The 25588-nt window shown below is 42.6% G+C and overlaps 2 protein-coding genes across 3 annotated transcripts in view; one reads left to right on the top strand and one right to left on the bottom strand.

Annotated features, from left to right (window-relative positions):
• The window catches only part of LOC139751022 (innexin inx2-like), a 55960-nt gene extending 35112 nt beyond the window's left edge, over positions 1–20848 (top strand). The window contains exon 4 of the mRNA XM_071666104.1: positions 18243–20848. Coding sequence (XP_071522205.1) covers positions 18243–18440 — 198 coding nt within the window. The 3' untranslated portion in view covers positions 18441–20848. The remainder of the gene's footprint in view (positions 1–18242) is intronic.
• Positions 20849–23795: 2947 nt separating this feature from the next.
• Positions 23796–25588, bottom strand: part of LOC139751021 (uncharacterized) — a 66351-nt gene continuing 64558 nt past the window's right edge. For both annotated transcript variants that reach the window (XM_071666102.1, XM_071666103.1), the window contains exons 21-22: positions 24506–24663; positions 23796–24098 (exon numbers count right to left, since the gene is read on the bottom strand). In XM_071666102.1, coding sequence (XP_071522203.1) covers positions 23948–24098; positions 24506–24663 — 309 coding nt within the window. In that variant the 3' untranslated portion in view covers positions 23796–23947. The remainder of the gene's footprint in view (positions 24099–24505; positions 24664–25588) is intronic.

Below are 25588 nucleotides of genomic sequence, written 5' to 3' on the forward strand. Positions count from 1 at the left end.
TGTGTGTGTGTGTCAGACCAGCTGTAAGAGTTGGTCTAGGTCACCTTGAAAATTGATGCAGTCCTCGTCACTCTTCAGCTTAATCCAAGTACTCATTTATCGACCAGTCTTGATGGGAGGATGAACACCTGCATTGGGTGTGGGCCGACTGCCACGCCCAGGATTCGAACCCATGCGGGTCTGACCTCGCTGACCACCACTCCAAGGAGGCCCGTACTGTGTGGACTGACGTGTGACTGAAAGTCTTCTCAGATTACTATTGTTACTGGTATTGAACTTTTACTTGGAAAAAAAAAGTTACTGGTCGATACCTTGAAACTAGAGCGCACTTGGTGAGGTGTTGTGGTAGAAGCAAGCAAGATCGTCATTTGTTTTCGTGGAAGTGGATCGTTGTGTGAGGGCAAAGGTTTGGTCATGTTTGTGGCCTGCTGTGCCTTGCCGTCCATGATTGGTCTGTGGTGTGTGCGGCGTGTTACTCTGCGTCGTACACGGTTGGGAGTGTGTGGTCTGTACAGCCTGTGTTATGCCCACCGCCCATAAATGGAGTGTGGTCTCTGTGGCTTGTTATTCCCGGCATGAGTTGGCTGGGTACGACCGGGGCCTATCCCAGGGCGAGGCGCTGAAAAACGTCTTTGGTGTAAACATTTTTTAATTTCCTCTCGTCATGTGGCGCTTGCATGACCGCACCATGCTAACTCATTGCACATGTGTGCTTGATTGTCAACGCAGAGCACTGCCAGCACTGAGTGTTATTATGTAGGTTGCCGCCGTGGCATTTGGAATGGCTTAGTATTGTTGGACGGAGAGCAAGGTAACTTTGAGTTAGAGAGCTTATGGTGGGAAGATATGAAGAGTCACTTGGTAAAGTGTGTTATTCATTATTCTGGGGGCCTCAGGAGAGAGGGAGCTGCAGATTAAATTGCAGAGGGCAGCCTACCAGGGCAGGTTTCTCTCTGTTCATGACGGGAGTGCGAATAATGGCGTTGGGCTCCGTCGGTTAGGCTGCGTGTGTGTGTGTGTGTGTGTGTGTGTGTATGTGATGGCTAGGCTACATCCTCCCCCCTGAACATTACGGATGTGTTGAGATGTTAAAAGAAAGCCGAGGGTTTAGTCACAATCTTGTTTGTGTTGTATCCTCACGACGGCCAAGCTCGTCGAATTTGATAGATATATGACCTCTTTTCCACCTTAGTGTGTTTGCAGTTCATCTTGACCTTCTGTTAAGGGGACTTCCGTGTTTTTGACTGTTACTTATCGTTCTATTGCTGCCAGCGCGCCACTAACGGGGGGTCTTTAATGAAAGTATAATATTTGTGTAAGATAGCGTGGCGCGCACACACTGTCCAGCTGAACTCAAGTGTTGAGATGTTGTCGCAACAGTATAAAAGACAGCGGAGTCGAAGCGGAGGTGGGGAAGCCACTCACATATCTAGTATTTAAGGAATTTCCTGATCGACCAAAAAGGTTTACACTTCTTGCTGAGAACCAGTGTCATTGTGAGGTGGCTATGGTCACAGTCACACAGCCCTGAGTTATGCATTCACCCCCCCCCCCTTTTTTTTTTTTAGCCCCTTGAACCTGACTCTGCCAACCTGACCTATGACCCAATTGGAAAGGTCGTGGGTCATGCCGTGATAAGAGAGACACCGTCGTGCTGAAACGGAGATAACGTCATTGCTGTAGGGGAACGGGAATTGGTGTCTGGCTAAGTAACTTGAGCTGAGATAGTTTCTGTTCCGCTGTGTGTGTCTACCTTCGTCGTAATTCATGGTGAAGACAACCGTTTTTTTAAACTCAAAAGACGCCAGTATCTCTCTTCTTAGTTACGCTCGTTCGTTGTGCTTTGTTCTGTTGATTTTGTTTTAAGGAAAATGGTGAGAAGTAAAGTGGTGAGAGACTGAATGTTAAGTGTGGTGAGGATGGTGAATGTTAAGTGTGGTGAGGATGGTGAATGTTAAGTGTGGTGAGGATGGTGAATGTTAAGTGTGGTGAGTATGGTGAATATTGATTATGGTGAGGATGGTGAATGTTAAGTGTGGTGAGGATGGTGAATGTTAAGTGTGGTGAGGATGGTGAATGTTAAGTGTGGTGAGGATGGTGAATGTTAAGTGTGGTGAGGATGGTGAATGTTAAGTGTGGTGAGGATGGTGAATGTTAAGTGTGGTGAGGATGGTGAATGTTAAGTGTGGTGAGGATGGTGAATGTTAAGTGTGGTGAGGATGGTGAATGTTAAGTGTGGTGAGGATGGTGAATGTTAAGTGTGGTGAGGATGGTGAATGTTAAGTGTGGTGAGGATGGTGAATGTTAAGTGTGGTGAGGATGGTGAATGTTAAGTGTGGTGAGGATGGTGAATGTTAAGTGTGGTGAGGATGGTGAATGTTAAGTGTGGTGAGGATGGTGAATGTTAAGTGTGGTGAGGATGGTGAATGTTAAGTGTGGTGAGGATGGTGAATGTTAAGTGTGGTGAGGATGGTGAATGTTAAGTGTGGTGAGGATGGTGAATGTTAAGTGTGGTGAGGATGGTGAATGTTAAGTGTGGTGAGGATGGTGAATGTTAAGTGTGGTGAGGATGGTGAATGTTAAGTGTGGTGAGGATGGTGAATGTTAAGTGTGGTGAGGATGGTGAATGTTAAGTGTGGTGAGGATGGTGAATGTTAAGTGTGGTGAGGATGGTGAATGTTAAGTGTGGTGAGGATGGTGAATGTTAAGTGTGGTGAGGATGGTGAATGTTAAGTGTGGTGAGGATGGTGAATGTTAAGTGTGGTGAGGATGGTGAATGTTAAGTGTGGTGAGGATGGTGAATGTTAAGTGTGGTGAGGATGGTGAATGTTAAGTGTGGTGAGGATGGTGAATGTTAAGTGTGGTGAGGATGGTGAATGTTAAGTGTGGTGAGGATGGTGAATGTTAAGTGTGGTGAGGATGGTGAATGTTAAGTGTGGTGAGGATGGTGAATGTTAAGTGTGGTGAGGATGGTGAATGTTAAGTGTGGTGAGGATGGTGAATGTTAAGTGTGGTGAGGATGGTGAATGTTAAGTGTGGTGAGGATGGTGAATGTTAAGTGTGGTGAGGATGGTGAATGTTAAGTGTGGTGAGGATGGTGAATGTTAAGTGTGGTGAGGATGGTGAATGTTAAGTGTGGTGAGGATGGTGAATGTTAAGTGTGGTGAGGATGGTGAATGTTAAGTGTGGTGAGGATGGTGAATGTTAAGTGTGGTGAGGATGGTGAATGTTAAGTGTGGTGAGGATGGTGAATGTTAAGTGTGGTGAGGATGGTGAATGTTAAGTGTGGTGAGGATGGTGAATGTTAAGTGTGGTGAGGATGGTGAATGTTAAGTGTGGTGAGGATGGTGAATGTTAAGTGTGGTGAGGATGGTGAATGTTAAGTGTGGTGAGGATGGTGAATGTTAAGTGTGGTGAGGATGGTGAATGTTAAGTGTGGTGAGGATGGTGAATGTTAAGTGTGGTGAGGATGGTGAATGTTAAGTGTGGTGAGGATGGTGAATGTTAAGTGTGGTGAGGATGGTGAATGTTAAGTGTGGTGAGGATGGTGAATGTTAAGTGTGGTGAGGATGGTGAATGTTAAGTGTGGTGAGGATGGTGAATGTTAAGTGTGGTGAGGATGGTGAATGTTAAGTGTGGTGAGGATGGTGAATGTTAAGTGTGGTGAGGATGGTGAATGTTAAGTGTGGTGAGGATGGTGAATGTTAAGTGTGGTGAGGATGGTGAATGTTAAGTGTGGTGAGGATGGTGAATGTTAAGTGTGGTGAGGATGGTGAATGTTAAGTGTGGTGAGGATGGTGAATGTTAAGTGTGGTGAGGATGGTGAATGTTAAGTGTGGTGAGGATGGTGAATGTTAAGTGTGGTGAGGATGGTGAATGTTAAGTGTGGTGAGGATGGTGAATGTTAAGTGTGGTGAGGATGGTGAATGTTAAGTGTGGTGAGGATGGTGAATGTTAAGTGTGGTGAGGATGGTGAATGTTAAGTGTGGTGAGGATGGTGAATGTTAAGTGTGGTGAGGATGGTGAATGTTAAGTGTGGTGAGGATGGTGAATGTTAAGTGTGGTGAGGATGGTGAATGTTAAGTGTGGTGAGGATGGTGAATGTTAAGTGTGGTGAGGATGGTGAATGTTAAGTGTGGTGAGGATGGTGAATGTTAAGTGTGGTGAGGATGGTGAATGTTAAGTGTGGTGAGGATGGTGAATGTTAAGTGTGGTGAGGATGGTGAATGTTAAGTGTGGTGAGGATGGTGAATGTTAAGTGTGGTGAGGATGGTGAATGTTAAGTGTGGTGAGGATGGTGAATGTTAAGTGTGGTGAGGATGGTGAATGTTAAGTGTGGTGAGGATGGTGAATGTTAAGTGTGGTGAGGATGGTGAATGTTAAGTGTGGTGAGGATGGTGAATGTTAAGTGTGGTGAGGATGGTGAATGTTAAGTGTGGTGAGGATGGTGAATGTTAAGTGTGGTGAGGATGGTGAATGTTAAGTGTGGTGAGGATGGTGAATGTTAAGTGTGGTGAGGATGGTGAATGTTAAGTGTGGTGAGGATGGTGAATGTTAAGTGTGGTGAGGATGGTGAATGTTAAGTGTGGTGAGGATGGTGAATGTTAAGTGTGGTGAGGATGGTGAATGTTAAGTGTGGTGAGGATGGTGAATGTTAAGTGTGGTGAGGATGGTGAATGTTAAGTGTGGTGAGGATGGTGAATGTTAAGTGTGGTGAGGATGGTGAATGTTAAGTGTGGTGAGGATGGTGAATGTTAAGTGTGGTGAGGATGGTGAATGTTAAGTGTGGTGAGGATGGTGAATGTTAAGTGTGGTGAGGATGGTGAATGTTAAGTGTGGTGAGGATGGTGAATGTTAAGTGTGGTGAGGATGGTGAATGTTAAGTGTGGTGAGGATGGTGAATGTTAAGTGTGGTGAGGATGGTGAATGTTAAGTGTGGTGAGGATGGTGAATGTTAAGTGTGGTGAGGATGGTGAATGTTAAGTGTGGTGAGGATGGTGAATGTTAAGTGTGGTGAGGATGGTGAATGTTAAGTGTGGTGAGGATGGTGAATGTTAAGTGTGGTGAGGATGGTGAATGTTAAGTGTGGTGAGGATGGTGAATGTTAAGTGTGGTGAGGATGGTGAAGTCCTGCCCCTCCTCCCTCCCCTCAGGGGGTGCTGGTGCCCAGCCAGGCCTGGGGTGTAACTGTTCATCCGGGGAACAGCTGACAGCTGTGGGGGCTTGATACATCAGTGCCTAAATACACGTCGTGTAGTGTAGTTGCAGGAGATAGAGATGGGAGAGAGAGAGATGGGAGAGAGAGATGAGAGAGAGAGAGAGAGAGAGAGAGAGAGAGAGAGAGAGAGAGAGAGAGAGAGAGAGAATGTAAGGGTCCTGTTCTGTGTGTTCGGTTCGGCCATAGGCAGAAAACTCAGTATTAACTTAGTATATAAAACACACACACACACACACACACACACACACACACACACACACACACACACACACACACACACACACACACACACACACACAACCAGCTTAAGCCAAGGTACCCATTATTATCGACCATCTCCGAGGGTCAGGATGAACAGTTGGGTTTACTGTGGGCTGGCTGCCACCGCGCTCCGAATTCGTCACCCGACGCTTGTCACTACACCACGGAAGCCCAAGTGTGTGTGTGTGTGTGTGTGTGTGTGTGTTATTTTCAGGAAGAGTTTCATAACGCCAAGTGACCTGATCTTTGACACGTGACCCAGGATGCCTTGTACTGTATAGTCTCTCCCCCCCATGATCTAGATGACCCGAAAGGGTATTCAAAGTGACTTCTACAGCCTCTGAGCTTGGAGGGTCACGGGATGACTTGGCGGCTCCGTTGACCTTTCATGACCTGACCTGACCTGACCTGACCTAGTTTTTCGAGACCTTCCGGTATTTTGGCTGTCTCGGGGCCCTGTGTGTGTGTGTGTGTGTGTGTGGTACGCTGTCAGTTTGTCAGTACATACTTTTGGTATGTAGATACAGGAGGAGGGGTGTCGAACCCTGGCAGCTGTGGACATACCAGGCCATCAAGGGAGGGAACTCGCATGTTTCCTGTCCACTTCACGGTTATCGCAGGACATATCCTTGTCCACTCACGGACACGGGTCGATATAGAAGAGGCGCCGGGGATAGCCTTAAACATAACCAAATGGACGAATAAGGAGAAAACGATAGCATTTTTTTCATGAAGATGAGGAAAACCTGCTTCCAAAAAAAAGAAAAGGTGTGGGGATGGTCGTAACTGATGGGGCGGGAACCCGAAATGATGAAGTGCTTCTCAGAGCCCATCGGTGAATTGAAACGAGTCGTCATAACGGCTCATCCTCGACTTGCCAGCCGCCATACGCCGATCGCATGATGCATTAGCTTGCCTAGTATTGCTCGATCCAGTTGATTGGCGAATTCAGATCCGTAGAATAAAGGGACAAGAGCCAGCCGCGTTACGGCTTGTGGGTCGGGGTGGATGCCTGGGTCATGTTTTGAGATCAGGCTGGCTGGCCGGGTTGTCAAGTCCCGATGGTCTCAGACTTGACCCTCTGGTCGTTTATGGCCCGAGAGATTCGGCTCTGGTCGCTAAATTGACAGAGACGCCCCCATGTTAATGTGAGGGCAGGACCCACCACCACAAGGACTGGCCAGTTCTTTGCACAGACCAGGCAGCATCCCAGAGGAGGGTGTTTGGAGTCCGAAGTACAAGTTCTGTACGAGATCTTCATGTATACAGTGTACCCCCCTGTGTTGTTCTTGGCCTCCGTCCAGATCCTTATATCTGCGGTCTGTGTCTGAGTCGACATGGTCCACTATTTTGGTCCTTGTTTACATCTATATTGTCCATCAGTTTTGGTCTTTGTTTGACTCTCCGTGGTCTTCTATTGGGTCCTTGTTTGAATGCACATGTCGACCAATTGGTCTTTGTTTACATCTCCATGGTCGACCAGTTGGTCTTTGTTTACAATCCCATGGTCGACCAAGGTCTATGTTTACATCTCCATGGTCGACCAATTGGTCTTTGTTTACATCTCCTTGGTCGACCAGTTGGTCTTTGTTTACATCTCCATGGTCGACCAAGGTCTATGTTTACATCTCCATGGTCGACCAATTGGTTCTCGTCTGGATCTCCCAGGGAGCAGGTCATGCTGGGTGCGTCCCTATCTCAGACATGGCCTCGTTCCCCATCTCTTGTTTCATTTCCCTTCGGTTCCTCTTTTCCATTTTTCAACACTTGGGTTACCTGGGTAAGAAAGACGAGACTCGTATCGTATGTGGTGCAACAATCGGCTTTCCTCTCGTGTGTGTGTCTCCTCCCAAAGGGTTGTTTTTATCAGTCAGAAATTTGAGTTTTTCGCGATGCTGGAGTTCGGGGGGTTTTGTGTAACAATGGGCAGTTTCTTCCCTCCTCCGCTCCACTTCACGCCACCCCCGCAAACCTGTGTTATGCTACGGGCGAAGTTCATGGTAAATCTGATGAGGTCGACGTCTTTCGATATCCAACAGGTAGCCAATGTGTCCTGGTTGCACTGATACAGTTTAGTTGCAGAGGGAGGGAGAGAGGGGAGGGGGATGAAATAATTACGGTTTGTGCTTGTTCGTGATTATCTATTTGTACTGTTCCAGGGGGAGGGAGTTTTTACACTCGTGTGGTCCCATCTATATTTCTCCCTCCTTTGTGTGTGTGTGTGTTGTGTGTGTGATCCATTTGTACATATTAGGAGGGAGTTTTACGCTCGTGAGCTGCATCTCATAATCTTTCTGTTGTCTGATAAGTATCTTGAACTAGTTCGTTTCCTGTGGATTGACAGAACCAGACGGACCTTTCTCTACATTACTCAATAGTCTACCACTTTGCTGCGCAGTCTGGGGCGATGTTGTCGAAGGTCTTGCCAATGAGCTGCTTAAGATTAAGAGAACTTACGTGTGTCCCCTTGCTTGCTTGCTCTCTGTCTATATTGAAACAAAGAGGAATGTCCGTACAGTTAGACATATATGCAGACATATTTATCTCTCTGTGATCGAGATGATGAACAGTTCGTCAAAAGAACCCCATAGGAGAACATTGGAACCAGAAGTGCACTCATCGTGCTGCCAGAGTCGCGAAGGAACACTGTGTTGAGAGCCAAGTATGAAAACATCTTAGTCACAGAGATCCATCGCATGACAGGGTTCTCCCCCTTTGCTCAGACTGAGGCTTTCTGTTTGATCATCCCCAAGGTCGTTTAGTCGCCGGTATTTGATTTCAGGTTCCTCTAAGGCATTGCCTCTCTCTGTCATACCAGCTGGCAGGCGTAAACGTTTACATGACTTTATCTTCCCTTCCCCACTATCTAAACTTTTTAAAGAGTCTTCACTGGTTTAGTCCTCGCATTTATATCTTTCTCCGCGCCGGCGCAGAGTCTCATGGTTAAGGATCTTACATAATTGATGAAGCCGGGGTCATAACAAGTACCCTGAGTCACTGCCGTTGACCTAATTTTATATAGTACTTGATGCTCGTAAACTTCACGACTGTACCCTCGCTGTGTCTAGGAACGTGTGCATATGTAAGCTCGTATCTCAGTATCAACATTTTTTTTTTTCTCCCCAAGTTACTCTTATTTTGTGATAAGACTCAGAAATACAGAACTACTGCAGATAGCGAACGAGAGTGAGTCATACCTAGGCTAGGCTGCTGTGGTGCAAGTTTCTGTTGTACCCCACACGTTTTTATTTGCTTTGCATGTTCATCTATTATGGTCATTGAATTGTTGGTATTTTTTTTTTATTTAAGATCTAGGGACCCCTGTATGAGGGTTAGGAAAAGTACCTTCCCCAAGAATGTTTTGCTAAAGGTCAATTGCCATTAGTGCGAGTTTAGGGGGGGGGGGGTCGCCGGGCTGGCTGGGGGTGGTGTGCAGGACTGTTGCATAAGAAGAGGGAAAGTGAGTATTGGTTAAGGCCGAGATGGCGACCCCGAGAGAGGAGGGAGCCAGTGAAGGGGAACAGTTCTTACTGGGAGGGACTTTTTGTGGTGGTGGTGGTGGGGGGAGGGTGGCTTGTATGGGGTGTTTGTGGGTGGATGGGTGGGAGGGTCAGTGGGGTCGTATGGCAAGTGTGGCGGTGTCTACGAAATTATATATAGTGGCGTCCTGGAGTCACTAAGGAGGTGGGGGGTGTGGGAAGCTACTGTTGGTGGGTTGAGTTAATGTGTGTGTGTGTGTGTGTGTGTGTGTGTGTGTGTGTTTGTGTCTGAGGTGGGGGATTGTGAAGAGGGGGTGGGGGGTAGGCGACCACGGCAGCAAGGGATGTGAAGGTCACATCAGCGCAGGGAACACAACTGTCGTCCTGCGAAAACCGAGACACACACACACAGAAGGAAGGAGGGAAACAAAAGTGAAAGAATACGATAAGGGACGTATGTGTGCAAGGAGCATTCGACCCGCCTGCCACACAGTCAGTCAGTCAGTCAGTCAGTCTGGCTCTCGTGTTTTTGTCTCGTCCAGGGTCACGTTAATTTACTTTTGATGCCCTTCGAGCGTGAAGTGCTTGGGGACAGATAGTGTTGCGCTCTACACACCCGTCTGTCCCATTCTCTTAGTTTTGTATTGCCGACTTTCCATCCGTTTATTTATTAATTGATAGACTTTTCCTCGCTTGCTGTGGATCTGTTCGATGGCGCCTTCGGCTTTTCATTGTACTAACTTGGAGTTCGTAGAACACACGCTCGTTAACAAACTCTTTAAATTAGATTCACTGTGATTTACGCGAGAAGTTTATAGCGTAAATTGATCAGGTATGAAGTATATGTGATGGTGCGCAGAGGACGGGCGGGCTCCTTGTTGCTGGCCGGGCGAGGCAGCCCGCGGTCCTGCCCTACCCTCATACCCCCACCTCAGCCCCTCAACACCCACAACCTAACTGTCTCCCGCTTGTATTTCATGTCTTTATCGCCTTGATGGCTGGAGATTGATCAGCACTTTATTCTTCTCTCCCTCCGCTACCCTCAGCCACATCAGTAAACCTTTCGTCACTGTGTCAGTCAATACATATCTTCAAATTCGTAATATCTGGGCAGGTTACGTTACTCAGGAACCCCTCTTTTTTATACGTCTTCAAGCACTATCTAAAGCAGAGGTGGGGAGCCCAAGGGCACCCAACGGGAAGAGGAGACAGGGTCTGAAATTTCAAGCGATGTTTAACTGCAAGCGATGTTTCTTAGGGGAGGTCGCCTTACGATCTATCGGGATTCCACATCTTGGCTCGTGTTGTTCATGGTGGGGCTGGATACTGGTGGTTGGTGGTGAAGCCTAGTTTTGTCTTTGTTGGTGGTGATGGAGCCGTTGGCTATTGTTGGAGGAGCTCGGCTGTTGTGGGTGATATCAGGTGCAAGGGAGTGCGCGGGAAGGACGGATAACAGGAGACCTGATGGTCCATAACGAGGATGTGCTTGCATTCTCTAGATACTAGCGGTAGAAGCAGGAGAGCAAAGCAAAAGGTGCCTCCTCGCCCACCTCTCCCTCTGGCTCAACTGCTAGCAGGAAATAAATATGATATAGAATACTCCGTGCAGTATATGTGAAAGATAAGCTGCCATGCAGATTTTTATAAGGAAACATGAAGTGGAATAAGTTCACCATCAGTGTTGCATCATCTGCCCTGCAACTGGGCTCAGGAAATTAGATACATTGTTAACGGTTAACTGGACTGACAGACGTCGATGTAGTATTTTTCTAACCACGAGTGTGATGGTGTTTTTAGTATTTGCATTTACTTGCCCAGGTCTTCATGTCTATCCTCTTGAGGCCTATTTTAAAGCCATGGGATTGGTTGGATTGTGCTTAGAAATCGCTCAGGCGAAGGGGCTAGGCTGTTGGTTGTAAATAAATAGTGGGGGGACTTACTTGGTGTTGGTTGTGGATGGAGGAACAACCTCGCTCCTTTGTTTTTTCCTGTTTTATGGAGGATAATGCCGTTACGATCTGCCTCAGCACATAGCGTATATACTTTTTGTCATCAATTCATAACCGCTTGCGTCTGTCTTTTTCTGTTTGTCAGTGGACACGTCATTGTATTGACATGTCCTTTTATGTGGATGTATTTGGCAGTTGATAGGTTGATTTGTGTAGTGCTCATGTTGATGATTCGGTTACATGTGTGTTTGTGTCAAGATTCACAAAGGCTGAGCGAATGTCATTACTGGCACAGGTTAGGTGTGTGTGTTCTCGGGGTGTCATTACTGGCGCATGTCGAATCAATTCTTGTGGGTGGATTCGGTATTTATGTTTTAGGTGTCTGTTCTCCTGTGGGCTTTACTTGTTAAGTTTATCGGTTTATTTGATAAGATTCATCTACACCATTGCTCTCTAGGCAGTACGCACTGCCTGTTGACCGACGTATCGTTTTGAATTGCTCATGGAAATTCTGTACGTCAGAGCTATCGAGTGTGTAGTACTAACCACGAGGCATTTTTTTTTTTCAGTTTGTATATAACAATGTAAATAGAAAATGTACTTTGTCAAGGGAATTTACTAAGTTTGCATACATACCTATACCCATCCAGGGTAATGCTTAAATTCCTGAATACATGTAATGTTATTCGTACTTTGTGCAGTACAGTTAGTGACAGCTAAGGAGGACTGGCGTCTGTTGCCAGTTGTCTGTTTGAAAGTATCGTACACCGCTGAGAGGAATCTTAGATGCGATGGGCGCGATCCTGTTCGCCCAATGGATTTATTTGTTGTAGGAGTCTTGAATTCCTTTGATTCGAGAGGGAAAATTGAAACATTGGTTCACGGCGCAGTGCAGTTCGTATTTCTCCCCCGCGTCGCCACTAGGGAGGGACGCTCCTCTCGGCCATTGGCCGGCGTGGCATTCAGACGGCTGGCCAGTCGGCCCCAGGCAATCGGGGAGAACATTCATTTTATCATTTATATTCATCGTCGTGGACGACCGTGAGTGGCTGGCTGGCTAGCTTTAAGACGAAAAAAAAAAAGAAAAAAAAAATGGACGCCACTACTCAAAGTCAAGTTTTACTTGATTCTTTCGTTTCTTTTGAGTGATGATTTATAGTCAAGTGTCAGGTGCTTGGTGATGAAAATTACCGCTTAACGTATACTCTTGTGATGGCTCAACGTCCGTGACTGATGACGTTGATTACACGTCTTACAATATATATCTGTCATTTTTAGAACTGACTTCGTGTGGGTGAATCCCATTTCTCATTGACGAAAAAAAAAAAAAAAACCCAAGGAATTTACCAGAAAACATCCTGTTTCTTGTTTGTCAGTGCGTTTCTTAGAGACGAGCTTGAGTCAAGAAGTCTCCTAAGAACGGAGGGGAGAAAGACGTAAGTGTTCGCCCGATATGATATCCAACATCTCTACTTAACATCGGTTTGAAGGTCGATGTCTTCACATTCTGTGACGCTCGCGTCAAATCAAGACATTAACATCCTCCATAATATTGTAGTTGTTGGATTTGAGATGTCAGAGGCAAGTTCATTTTTGTGAAGCCTTTGGTTAGACTAAGGCTGACGTCGAAGCAGACAATAGTGTATTTGGGTCAGTGAAGACAAACACTTGTTTTAAGATTAGCCTCGGACGCCGCAAGGCAAACGCTTGTTTAACGAGAGACGCTCGCGTTTCATCGAGGCTTGACATTGACTGAAGGGATAATTAAAAAAGAAACGTGTGTGTGTGGGGGGGGAGGACGTCAATAGGTAAGCAAGAGGAGGAAAAATGTTCTTGGTCAACTTGCGTTCGCCATGGTGACGTATGGGGTTAAGATGGCACGCGGTAAAGGAAGTGGACGCGACGTCAGCGTAGCATTACCCAAGAAGACGAGTTAGGTCACCTCGCCCACACACACACACACACACACACACACAGTGCGCATCTGCAGGGCATCCTGTGGAACCTCACAGGCCAGGAGGAAGGGTGGTATGTGTGGCGTAGGATACTCAGAATTTCCTTAACGATGGTCTTACCGTGTTTGGCTGTGAAACGTCCTGTAACACCTTACCAAGTATGATTATGAATTCTAAACGTCCGCTAACGCCTGCCAAGTGCTTTAATCGTGTTCTAAACGTCTGGTAACGCTTCCCAAGTATGTTAATCGGTTTTAAACGTCCGGCAACGCTTCTGAAGATTGTTAATTGATTCTAAACCGTTCTTTAGCTCTTCTTAAGTGTGTTAATTGTGTTCTAAACGTCGGTCAGTGTCTTTCCAAGGGTGTTGATCGGATTTAGCTGTCCGATAACACATCGCACTTATGATAATCGGTTTTACACGTCCGATAACGTCCCCCAAGTATTTTGATTGATTCTCTGTATCTTGTAAACGCCTACCAAGAGATGGTTTCTGCAATACCTCTGACTTCCTCTTCTTTCTCTTCTCACCGCCCACATTGGTAGCGGATGGAACATACCTTTTTCATTGATAGAGTTATGATTCCTTAAAAGCAGGCGTGTTTAAGCCTTCGTGGGGGGAATTGTAAGACTGTCAGTCCACATGAAAAGGCTCGAGGGGTGAGTTCGTATAATAAATATTGCTTTGGTAATGAACAGTTAATCTGAAACATAATGGTGATTATTCCCTCGATGTTCTATCAATACTCGTCATTCCGATCATACATCATATGTTTAAGGAGGATGTGGCTTCATTGTAAGTCAATATTATGAATGATGTAGGCGTTACCGGACCCTGCTTGCATCGGAGCACAAAAGTAACTCTAAAGGAGTCCACGCTCTCTCTGCCGCTGATGGTACCGTATCCTTGGAGCAGCAAACACCCCCTGGAGAAGGTGTGGTAGGGCGTCACGGTTGCGCCAGTGTTTAGCTTGCGTCGCCTGCCAGGATGGCATCATCTGGCGCGGATGAGTCCACTTTGGCGCGCCCGGGAGTAATGAGGAAGACCAGACAACAGAAGACCGGGTGCTCGGTGACGAGGTTTGTCTGCTGGAGGACGACGCTGGTATCCTACATTTCATAATGTGTGTAGATGGAGACTTGGATAAAGAAGTGGACTTAGTATGGTTGGGTCCATTAGAGGTGTAGTGTAGATGGGCGCCACCTGGTGTATATGGTGCCTGTTAATATGTATGGTTGGGTCTATTTAGATATGGCTGGGTCGTCCTGGTATATCGGGGTCTGCCTCATATGGGTGGGTCCTCCTGTTATTGATGGGTCCTTCTGTTAGCGCTGCTTCCTCTTGGTGCAGTAGTGTCCTCCTGGTATAGCCGAGTCCACCTGATATGGCTGGATCCTCCTAGTATGGCTGGGTGCAATTAGCCATCATTCAGGTGTCCTCCCCACAGCTGGTTGCGTATTGAGCCTTCCGGCCCCGCTTCTGACCCTCTCCCACCCACACTGAATGTGAACCCCTCACCCTCACGCCACCCTCCTGTTGTTGTCACTGTCCTCTGAGGGAGGTTGTTGCCCGCGTGAGCAGTAGTGGTGTCAGTAGCAGTGCGACTACAAATAAAAATGACATTGAAAATATACGATATTGAATATAATAATACAGTGTCATCCTGAGACGTATATGCCTGTTGTTATCGAATTAACGAGAACCCAATTCACTAATGGGAAACGGTGAACAAATGTTAATAAGTATAACGATTGTAGTCATAATTTATGAAAATATGATACATTGAACATTACACACACACACACACACACACACACACACACACAATATATATATATATATATCCCTGGGGATAGGGGAGAAAGAATATTTTCCCACGTATTCCCTGCGTGTCGTAGAAGGCGACTAAAAGGGGAGGGAGCGGAGCTGGAACTACCTCCCCTCTCGTTTTTTTTTTTTTTTTTTTTTTTTTCTAATTTTCAAAAGAAGGAACAGAGGGGCCAGTTGAGGATATTCCACAAAGGCCCAGTCCTCTGTTCTTAACGCTACCTCGCTAATGCGGGAAATGGCGGATAGTTTAAAAGAAAGAAAGAAATATATATATATATATATATATATATATATATATATATATATATATATATATATATATTATCCCTGGGGATAGGGGAGAAAGAATACTTCCCACGTATTCCCTGCGTGTCGTAGAAGGCGACTAAAAGGGAAGGGAGCGGGGGGCTGGAAATCCTCCCCTCTCTTCTTTTTTTTTTTTTTCCAAAGGAAGGAACAGAGAAGGGGGCTGGATGAGGATGTTTCCTCAGAGGCCCAGTCCTCTGTTCTTAACGCTACCTCGCTGACGCGGGAAATGGCGAATAGTATGAAAAAAAAAAAAAAAAATATATATATATATATATATATATATAATATATATATATATATATATATATATTATATATATATATATATATATATATATATATATATATATATATATATATATATATATATATATATATATATATATGTGTGTGTGTGTGTGTGTGTGTGTGAAATGAAACACAGGATTAATCCACGTGAGACTTATGACTATCCCATTAGCTTGACAGCATACCGTTGCTTACCCAAAAGCAACAGGAACCCATTCATTTAACCAGTGTCTGCCATTATAAATAACAGGGCGTTCGTGAGATCCACGCTATATATCATAAAGGTATTTCCCATTGGGCCATCACTGTTCACGAAATTTGGGATGATGGCACCTTCCCCATTAACACTGACAGGACCCCCAATTAGGATGGCGCCCTCCCATTAGGTCAACAATGCCCCCCTTTAGTCTGCGGGAAACAGGAGGGAGTTGAGGCACCGCCCGCCCTACTTCCGGCGTGAGGCTAGCGCTCTCCTCCCTCCCACCGCCGGCGCCTCTCATCCCCCGTCCTCCTCCTCCTCCTCCTCTGGCTAGGCTGCTCCCACAGTCATACCGACTGTGCAGCTAGGGTGCTCGCATTTTTTTTTCCCTATGATTCCCTGGAGAATGGTTCCTCGATGTAGTTTTTTTTTTTTTTGCGGTAAACCCACTCCAAATGTGGCCTTACTGACCCCCTGTGTCCGCCTCTGGTCTCGAAGGTGAGGTGAGTGGATCGACCTAAACAAGGAACATGTCGTTTGTCAAACGTTGGTTTCGCCATCAGCATCACTACGGTGAGCAGAGTTGATAATCTTGGGTTTAATTTCGTTTTTAACTGACATGATGTACTCGTTCTTCAATCCTCCTCAGCCGGAGCTGAGGGTACGTGCTTGAGGGCGGGCGCGTTTTAAGATGCGTAGGGGAGGCAGCACACATGTTTAAATCAGAAAGCCCCGTCCTTCCTCCATCATCTGATGTCCTGCATATGCCATCATCTTCACCAAACCATCCGTGCTGCTTCTGTCATTTTCCGCCACCCACCTGACGGGGACGGACTGACCAGATGCGGGCGGTTGCGGTCATAGGCTGTATCCTGTTTCCAACCGAGACGCCACACTGAACATTTCGGTCGATGTGAATTATCATTTATATGTTCGTTATCTCAGTAGCTACGAGAAGCAGGTCCAGTGAATTCGCTGCTGTTAATCACTCCAATCCCAGGGCGGCAGTTATACGTAATATTTCCATGTTGATTTTACCTCCAGCTTGACACTTGCCACACCTTCCTGACTCCCTATTATCCTCCCAAGTTTGTCATCTCCATCCTGCTTCTCTTCCCACTGTAAGCTTGCGTCTTCCATACCTTTCGCATCGTTTTTAAAAATTCATTCCCACTTCTCGTGCGTCTTGTTCGTATCTCTGACTGGAAATTCTCTGTACTCCTGTCTCATGCCAAGGTTGTTGTAGTATCTGTTTCCCTCCCTGGTGAGCCACATGTTTGGATGTCTCCTGTGGCGGCGTGATGAATGTAGTATTTCGCCCCGCTCTCCGTCACCATTTCTACATCCTCTCTCTCTCTCTCTCTCTCTCTCTCTCTCTCTCTCTCTCTCTCTCTCTCTCTCTCTCTCTCTCTCTCTCTCTGCATAACCCCCACATCATCCACATTTTCTGTGCCCTCCCTCTCTCGGCATGCCCTTTCACATCCTCCTCCTCCTCTTGTGTTCTGTCTCTCATCACACACTGACGTATATATTCATATTTTCAGTGTCTGGATATCTTTGTCATCGCTTTATTGTATTTTTATATAACTTTATTTCGTAAACTAGGAGTGTGAAGTTGCGACATTGCCCAGTTAGATTTTACTGTGGCATTAATAGTGAATGTAAACTGTGTTGATGGAGCTTAGTTCTGATTACCTGATGTGGCATACATGTCATCATGTTTCAGAGGACATGAGCACTGAGAGTGTGGGGTTAGGAGACTAATGTGGCGCGGGACATGGTGAAGACATTAGCCTTGCAGGAGGGTACGGGCGAGCCACCCTCCCTTCCCCCTTGTTCTCCGTACACCATCCTCTCCAGACTGCTGCCCAGCACTCACTCCCGGGCACCACGACAAGTGACCTAATAATGGAGCAACGTGTACACTACGAGCACACTTTCTCCATCAGTGCAACCCTCTCCTTGCTGCCTGACCCATATCTTCCTCTCCCCCTTCTCTCCTCTAATCTCAGTCCCTTCACCATGTCAATTCTTTGGATATTACCTCTTGCAAATACATTCATACTAATACAGTTATCACACAACAGTTGTCGCAGTAATAAAGCCTAACTAGAGAAACCTAATAATTCTGGTGTCTACTTACATCCTCACTAGTCTGGGGCATATGTTTCTAATTTACTCAGTAGTGTTGTGGGACAGAGTTCAAGTTACTCTGACCCAGACCCTTTCTTTATATGATTTAGGCAGAAGGAATGAAATTGCGCAGTTGTGTGTATTCTATCAGAACTGCTTGATTTTACTTAACCGTATCCCAATTTAGAGCAGAATGAAAGTAATACCAATGCTTCAAACTGAAGTGTACTTGTGGTATTCGGGTACTTTCCGTTTTATTCGGTGCTCTTGTCCTGTCAAAAGATGAAGCTGATATTTTCATTACATGACAAAGCACTATTTAACCTTGTATAAATTATATTCATACTGGATGACCGGTTGAAATTGTTTCCTTTATGCAGAAATTAGAACTCACTTTCTCAGTTGCTGTTGATATACAAATATACTTTATTTATGGTCAAGGTTATTGATCGATAATATCTAAATTTAATTGCAGGGAAATAAAGAGGGTTTTAAGAAACAAGAGTGTGCTTATTCTTCTTGGATTTGGTAAAAAGAACATACTGATTAATCTTTGATGAATTATTAAGATAGGACAGATAAGTCTAAAGGAGTAATCATGATTACTTACCCTCTTTCCAGGTTCGTGGCCGATGGGCAGGGAGGCCAAACCTCGACCTGATCGCCAAGAAGTGCAACCTGGGTGACTGGTTCCTCATCTACCACTTGGGCCGCAATATGGAACCAATGGTGTATGGAGAGTTTCTCAAGGAGTTTGCCCGGGAGTTGGAAAACTCTGTATCCACATTGGAACGGAAGCCCATGTTGGTTGGAAGTTAATGATGTACACCCATGTTATGAGGGTGAAAATCTGTATATCATTTTTAATCTGATAATGGAAAATTAGCATGTTGAAAGTAGTAGCTAGTTAGGTGTTGTTCCTGCAATTCCTTACTAGATAGAAACTTCATATGTATTATCTTTCTTGGCAGGAAGCTTATCGTATGTTCACTATACTAGTTTTTGGTGGTCATTTAACTCATTCATTGCTAGTTTTTGAGTTGTATTCTTTGAATTGTACTAGGTCTTTATAGTTGAACCACGCTTCTGAGAATACTTGTACAAATTTTTCAAGGATAGAGAAGTGCTTGAGAAATTATTTGTTAGGAATTCATTTGTTGGCATTCAGTATTTGTACTGATAGTGGTTCAGTTAAATTTTTTTTCCCCATTGCTTTTATGAGTATTAGGAGGCCAGCATTATTTATGGGTGCTTAGTTTTGTTTAGTGTCATGCTGCAGGTAATATGAAGGTGCAGTGTAATAATCAGCATTGACTGTTTGGGTAAAACTGGTGCAGTATAAATATACCTGCAGGTATGTTATACATTTTTCTAAAGGATACTTAGTTGGTTTATTGTAAAATCTCTTGATACATATGTTGTTAACGATATATCAAGTCCTGATAAACTTTTTAGATCCTTTAGTGATAAAGATGTACAGTACTCAACTTCTAGCAAATATATTAATACGTTTAAGTGATCAGTAAATTTTTCAAAATAAGTGGTAAACCAAGTGACTTTATTACATATCATTAATGAAACGGATTCTTTCATAATTATGTGAAAAGCCATGTAGAATTAGCTCTGCTAAATGAGCTGTGTTTTGTTATATATTTTTCTAGTATATTTTTGTTTATTTATCAAGGTAGTTAATGTTTTGGGCAGTAGGACTATAGTATTACCACTTTGTTATAATTATGTGTAGATGTACATTGCACATGTGGTCTTCAGAGTCTTGACTTTTATGCATTAACTACATAAGTGCATTAATTAGGTATAATACCTTTATATGGAATAGATTAATTACTCATACTGTTTTGATTTACACAACCTGTGATTGAAATGTGAACTATTGTACAGTACTCTTAAATGTGGTTCACATCCATGATTGTGAGGTGACCATGAATGAATCTGCCTTATATTTGTTTGGGAATAAGCATAACTCCTGTAATATACCATTTATGAATTAAGTTTTGCTCTCTACTCATATTTTGAGCAGCATGATGAACAGGACTGTGCCATGATTTGATTGAGACCCTCCATTATGTGGGATTAAATCACCATTTGTACTGCACTGTACTGTACTGTTCATCATACAAATGATCTATCCGTATAATAAGTTACAAAAGCCAAGTAAATTTAAGAATATTCTTTACAGCATTAAAAAGAATATTAAGAGGGACCAGTTCACCACTGAATTTGACACTACTCATGATTTTTGTGTTGGAAATTTAAATTGAGCATTTCATGTGTAATTATATGGGGAAAAAATTATTCAAATTGCTCAAGCCCTTTCTTTCATATTAGTCTTTCATTATTTTTGTACAAGGCCAACATTTAGCATAAGATACACTATTACCTTGATTGTCATTGTTGTCCCCTGACAATTCTGAACAGTTGGTGGTACTGATGTTAACTACAGATTATCCCCACTGAACAGGTTGGGATTCCACTATTGCTTTACTGGTTAATAGCCCAAGTAATTGATGGAGAGATGTGATCATTCAGCATTTATACGTAATAAGACGTTTCTGTTGTTGTTGATACAGTGCTCAGTAAAATGGTGGTGTTTTACAGGAATTTTTATATTTCTGTGTTGCAGGTCATTCTGTTTATCATATATTTAGTTCCTTTCACAGAATAGAGAACAGCAGCCACCCAATGTTAATTCTCTCTTTATATTTTGATGTCAAACTTTCCAGTGATTATGCTACCCTCAGGGTTCCTTCTTGTTCCATGTCTTCCACTTGTCACAGTTAAGTGATTACCAAGAAGATAATATTGCTTCCATATGATAAAAATATGGAGGGATAAATATAACAATGAAAATGTTAAAAAAATTTATTTGGTAAGGACTTGCCTTGAATTGCTGATGTTAAAGAGCTGATTCCTAGTAATAATGATGTGATCTCATGTTACAGAAACAAGTTAGTGAACAATTAATCTCTCAACTGGTAATTTTGTTTGCCTGTTTAATAGTAAATCTTAGTGGTGCAAATGTTAGGATGTAGATATTGTGATGGAAAACTTTCCTGTTTAAAGCATTCGTGCCAAAAATAAAAAAAAAGTGAAAAGGAATGGTCTTCTGGCACAATACAGAAAGCTTGTGTTGATGACATTAAATATTTTCACTACCCACCCAGTTGTACTGTATTGTAATGTAAAGAAAATAAAAGATTCTGAGTGTGTTTCATTTTTAAAATAAAAGATTCTGAGTGCGTTTCATTTTTAAGGTCTTTTCGTTTCAATGTGCTTATAAGATTTATATTTACAACTACCATTAATACCATATCCAAAATTTATATTTACAACTACCATAGAAACCATAACTCAGTTGAAGATTGAATGGTAAAGGTGTTCAGGTTCCAAAATTTTTCAACTCGCAACAGATCAGCCAGGATGTGTGTGTGTGTGTGTGTGTCAAACTAGGTTTTGGAGGGTATGTATGCTGTGGTTGATCAAAGGAGAAACAGGTTCCAGACCGAGTTGTGGAGAGACAAGCCTCCAAAACCAGTATAAGGTAATGGAATACACTGCAAATAGTTACTATCATGTCTATAAAAGTAGAAAATAGAAATCTATGTTAGACATACCACCCTTGAGCACATATGTCAATATCACCTAATGTGCTGGATTTCCCATGTGCAAAGTCTTGCTGTTATAAGCAAACTAATGACTTGGGAAAATGGATCAAAACCAATTATTGAGTTATAACACAAAAAAGTTACAAAACATGATGGATTTGTACATAATTACTACTGAATAGAGGGTGGTGGTGAAAAAGGTGGAGCTATGAAATGCATGACAGTTGCACAATTTTTTTGCACATGCTCACCATTTCCTATATTGAGAGAGGCAGCATCAAGAACAGATGGCAGAGCTTTAGAGGAAAAATTCCTGCTTTTAAAAGGGAAAGTATTGCAGGAATGGAAGAGTTCCAGTGACCCACCCCTTGGCTACCTTCTACAACACACAGGGAACACGTGTGCAATATTCTCTCTCTCTTATCCCCAGGGGAAATGTACATATAAAATTCATATGTATATGCTTACACTAGTTGCAGGTGAATTTTGTAAATGGTCAGCACGTGATTTTACTATGGCAGTAGCCAGCCCATAATCATCCATTTGTACTGTACTGAGGGAATTATACACTTGTGAGGCCTCATCTGAACATTCTATACATACAGTATCTTAAATTTCTCCATGCTGGCTGCATTAACCCCATGCCTTGTCATTTTAATCCATTTACCCTTATATTTTTAAAAATTTCTTGCTTATTATATGTCAAGTCCTACATCTTGAAGAACTGCTGAATGTCTACCTCATTATTCTACATTAAAAACCTAATTTTTATCAGGTCACCCCTCATTCTTTCAAGTGCAACTTTAGTCACCTGCATTTACTGGAGCTCGGCTATCATAATTAAGGCACCATCTTTGTTGCTACCCTCTAGTAGCCCTTCTTTAGGTGCAGTGACCAAATTTCAGAAGCTTATTCTAATTTTGGTCTTATCTATGATGTAAACAGTTTGCTGAATACCTCCTTATCCATGTGCTTGAATGCAAATATTTACTAATCTCATAAGGTGGGACACTTATGAGGTTAGGGACAATGTAGACTCATTAATCTTTCTCATAAACATTCCTGCACCTTGTCTGAAGCTAGGTGAAAATCATATCGAGACCTTCTTTTACTGTGACACATCCTAGTTATTCTACATTTACTTGGGTTGAATTTCATTAACCATGTATCACACCACCTTTAAAGAGTTTGTAAAGGTCCCCTTGTAAGATGATGCAATCCTCCCTACTTTTCACTTCCCTTATTGCCTTTGGATCATCTGCAAACTTATTTATGGTATTATAATGGTCCCAGAACAGAACCCAGTGGCACTCTACTGGTAATCATAACCCATTTGCATCCTTTGCTCCCTTCCACTTAGACAATCTATCCATTGCAGGAGTTTTCCCTTTTTCCTGTCTGGTGATCTATTTATTTACAACTCTGACGCCTGTTCCCTCTGGAAACTCCCTCACACTGTATGATAGTTTCTGAAGCTATCACACTTTCAAGATTTTACTGAAGGAAATCTTCAGTAATTACATTTGTTTGTGACAAAAACAGTCTCAAATACCATACAACTCACTATGTACACCTAAAAATATACTTGGAGCACCTCATACTGTTGGCAAAAGAGTGACGTACATTAAAAGGCAGGCACAATAAATGTAATCAATGTTTCATCTGTGTGAGTGGCACTTCAATTTATTTAGAAAATTATTTTCTAAATGCTTGAGAATATCCCAGACACAAAGTGTTCCTTGGATAGCAGGACTGCCAAACCAGAAGAGCTGAATCAAAATGTAAATAACAACCACTAGCATCATGGTTTAATGCCAGTACCTCTAAGAACTTAAATATGTACACCATGCATTTCTTTACATATAAAAATGCACTGAATGTGCAGTTGATCAGTATAATGTAAGGATGATTAGTGGCAAACTAACTTGAAAACATTTTTGGGATGCGATAGTATGAAATAGTCATGAGTAAGTGTAGTCAAAGGCAGACAGATGAGAGTGAAGATGCAGTGCAAAGAATTATCATAAACATCTAGGTTCTAAAAAAACAAAATCCACACCAAAAATCTACACTGTAAAGGACTAAAGAACATATTTAACATTAACAGCTAGATAAGATGCATTTCTTCCTCTAAGGCTCAGTCGCCTATTCTTGATGCTACGTTGCTCACACGAGAAATGGAAAATGTATGAAAAAAAATTATGCATTGTATTTGAAAGATGAACTTTAAACATAAGGATTATCAACTCTAAAACAGTATGAGGGTGAAAAATAAACAATAATATATTCATGATTCTCTGACAAAAACTTGCTCTTGAATGGATAAAATAACCTATGACTTTACAAACTGAAGAGCCAATTAAATATGCTGAGGAAACTTATACTAGATATTTAATTATATACATAAATCTGAAACATTGATTACAGTTTATTGTTAGTAAGAACATCATAATAAAACTGATGCTCTATCTTCCAACTAAAAACACCCTGCCATAAAAGAAACAGTACTCTTAAAAATGCTCAGGTTTACCCATAGCTAAATCTCATTGGTTGTTAGTAGTTATTGTTCCATTTCTCACTCTAAACTCTTCTGACATCTCTATCATGTAGATCATTATCTTTGATAAAATATATGCTGAAAGACTATTTCTCTTTGAAACAAATAAGCGTCTTTTTCACTATTACTAGTTGTGCTGTAATAGTTCATAATACATTGAAAATGGACTTCATATCCTCCAGTGTTAATTTATTGTTAGCAGAGCGTTTAGCACCTGACAAAACATCATCTGCAAGCTGCAGCTTCTTTTGATGAAGTTGTAAAATTTTTTCTTCAACGGTGTTTTCAACCACAAACCTGCAACAACAAAACACTCGTATCACTTGCTGCTACAACTTAAAACAACATTCCTCTATCAACATTTTTCCATCCAACATCACGGTTCAAACATTCTGTGCAAGATTTCACATACAGAATCATATCTCAATGTCAAAATACGAAAACACCCTAGAACATCATACGCCAAAGATTCATAAAACAACCATCATCAAAACTGAAGTCAAATAAGTTCAAGTTATCTGCATTCTAATGTTCAGAAAATTTATCTAAACCTACACCTTTGAATGTTACAAAGTCCTGTACAAGAATCTCACACTCAGTGCACCATACAGAGAATTCAGTCACTGTTAACCTTGTTTATGAGCTATCATATATTCTACACACATTTCACATTCACATAGCTCTATGAGAAGTAAATGTCCTACCTGTGGACTGTAACAGGCTTTGTTTGGCCAACTCTGTAGATACGGTCACAGGCCTGTGCTTCTAGCTGTGGGTTCCAATGCATATCTAGCATGAACATATGGTTGGCACCTACTAAGTTTAGGCCAACGCCACCTGCACCCAAGGAAAGTAGCATAACCTAAAGAAATAAAAAAGATATGCCAATTAACTTAGTGTTTTCATATTTGTTCATATTTTCCTGCTAAACAAGACAGTGTCAGAAAGAGACAAATAAATCTCAACGAAAATAATTCTTGCTTGGGTCCTTTTTTCATAACTGATTGCCATTTTCTGCCTAAATGAGGTAGCACCAAAAAAAAAAAAAGCTGCATCCACTCACATCCATTCTCTAGCTGTCATGTGTAATGCACCAAAGGTTTAGAACTTTCAGCCTATACCTTTAGTGGCACTCATCTGAAATGTTGGTCCCCAGAGGTAGTCAAAATAAATATCATACAAAGCATGTCTTTATATGTTGATGAAGAACAAGTCCAAAATAAAAGTATAGTTTCCTCTTATGTTAGTGTGGGAAGATGCCAAGGGGGTAAGGGCTTGGTTGGCAGCATGGATGCTTCTTATTCATGAAAGTATACATAGTGTTTTGTTTAAAAGCAGTACTATCCATACATTTAATAACAGACAATTATGAATAATAGTGCCTCTTCAGTCAAATGAACAGTTTGCAAGTTTTTCTCTTTAAATCATCTGTATGCCTTTCAGTACATACCACACTTGATCTTTGAGTGACTGATACCTTCCATTATAACAAATAGCCTTGGAAGGAACCAGTGTTTTGTTGCTGCTTGTATCTCATACTGTACATAACATTTAAACAGAACTTTATTTACATGAATAAATGAAAAAAACAAAATCATTTCATCAAAAACATAAACCGAAATTGTTTCCTTCGTTCTAAAAATGACTAATCTTGAGTATATAAATATTGCATTCTACAAAGATTATTTCATATTCTTTTATATTGCCATTTCCTGTGTCAGCAAGGCAGAGCCTGGAAGCAGATGAAGAATGGCCCATACATTCATATATAAATAAACACCCATACA

Source organism: Panulirus ornatus, chromosome 10 (assembly GCF_036320965.1).
Source record: "Panulirus ornatus isolate Po-2019 chromosome 10, ASM3632096v1, whole genome shotgun sequence".
In the NCBI taxonomy this organism is placed as follows: Eukaryota; Metazoa; Arthropoda; class Malacostraca; order Decapoda; family Palinuridae; genus Panulirus; species Panulirus ornatus.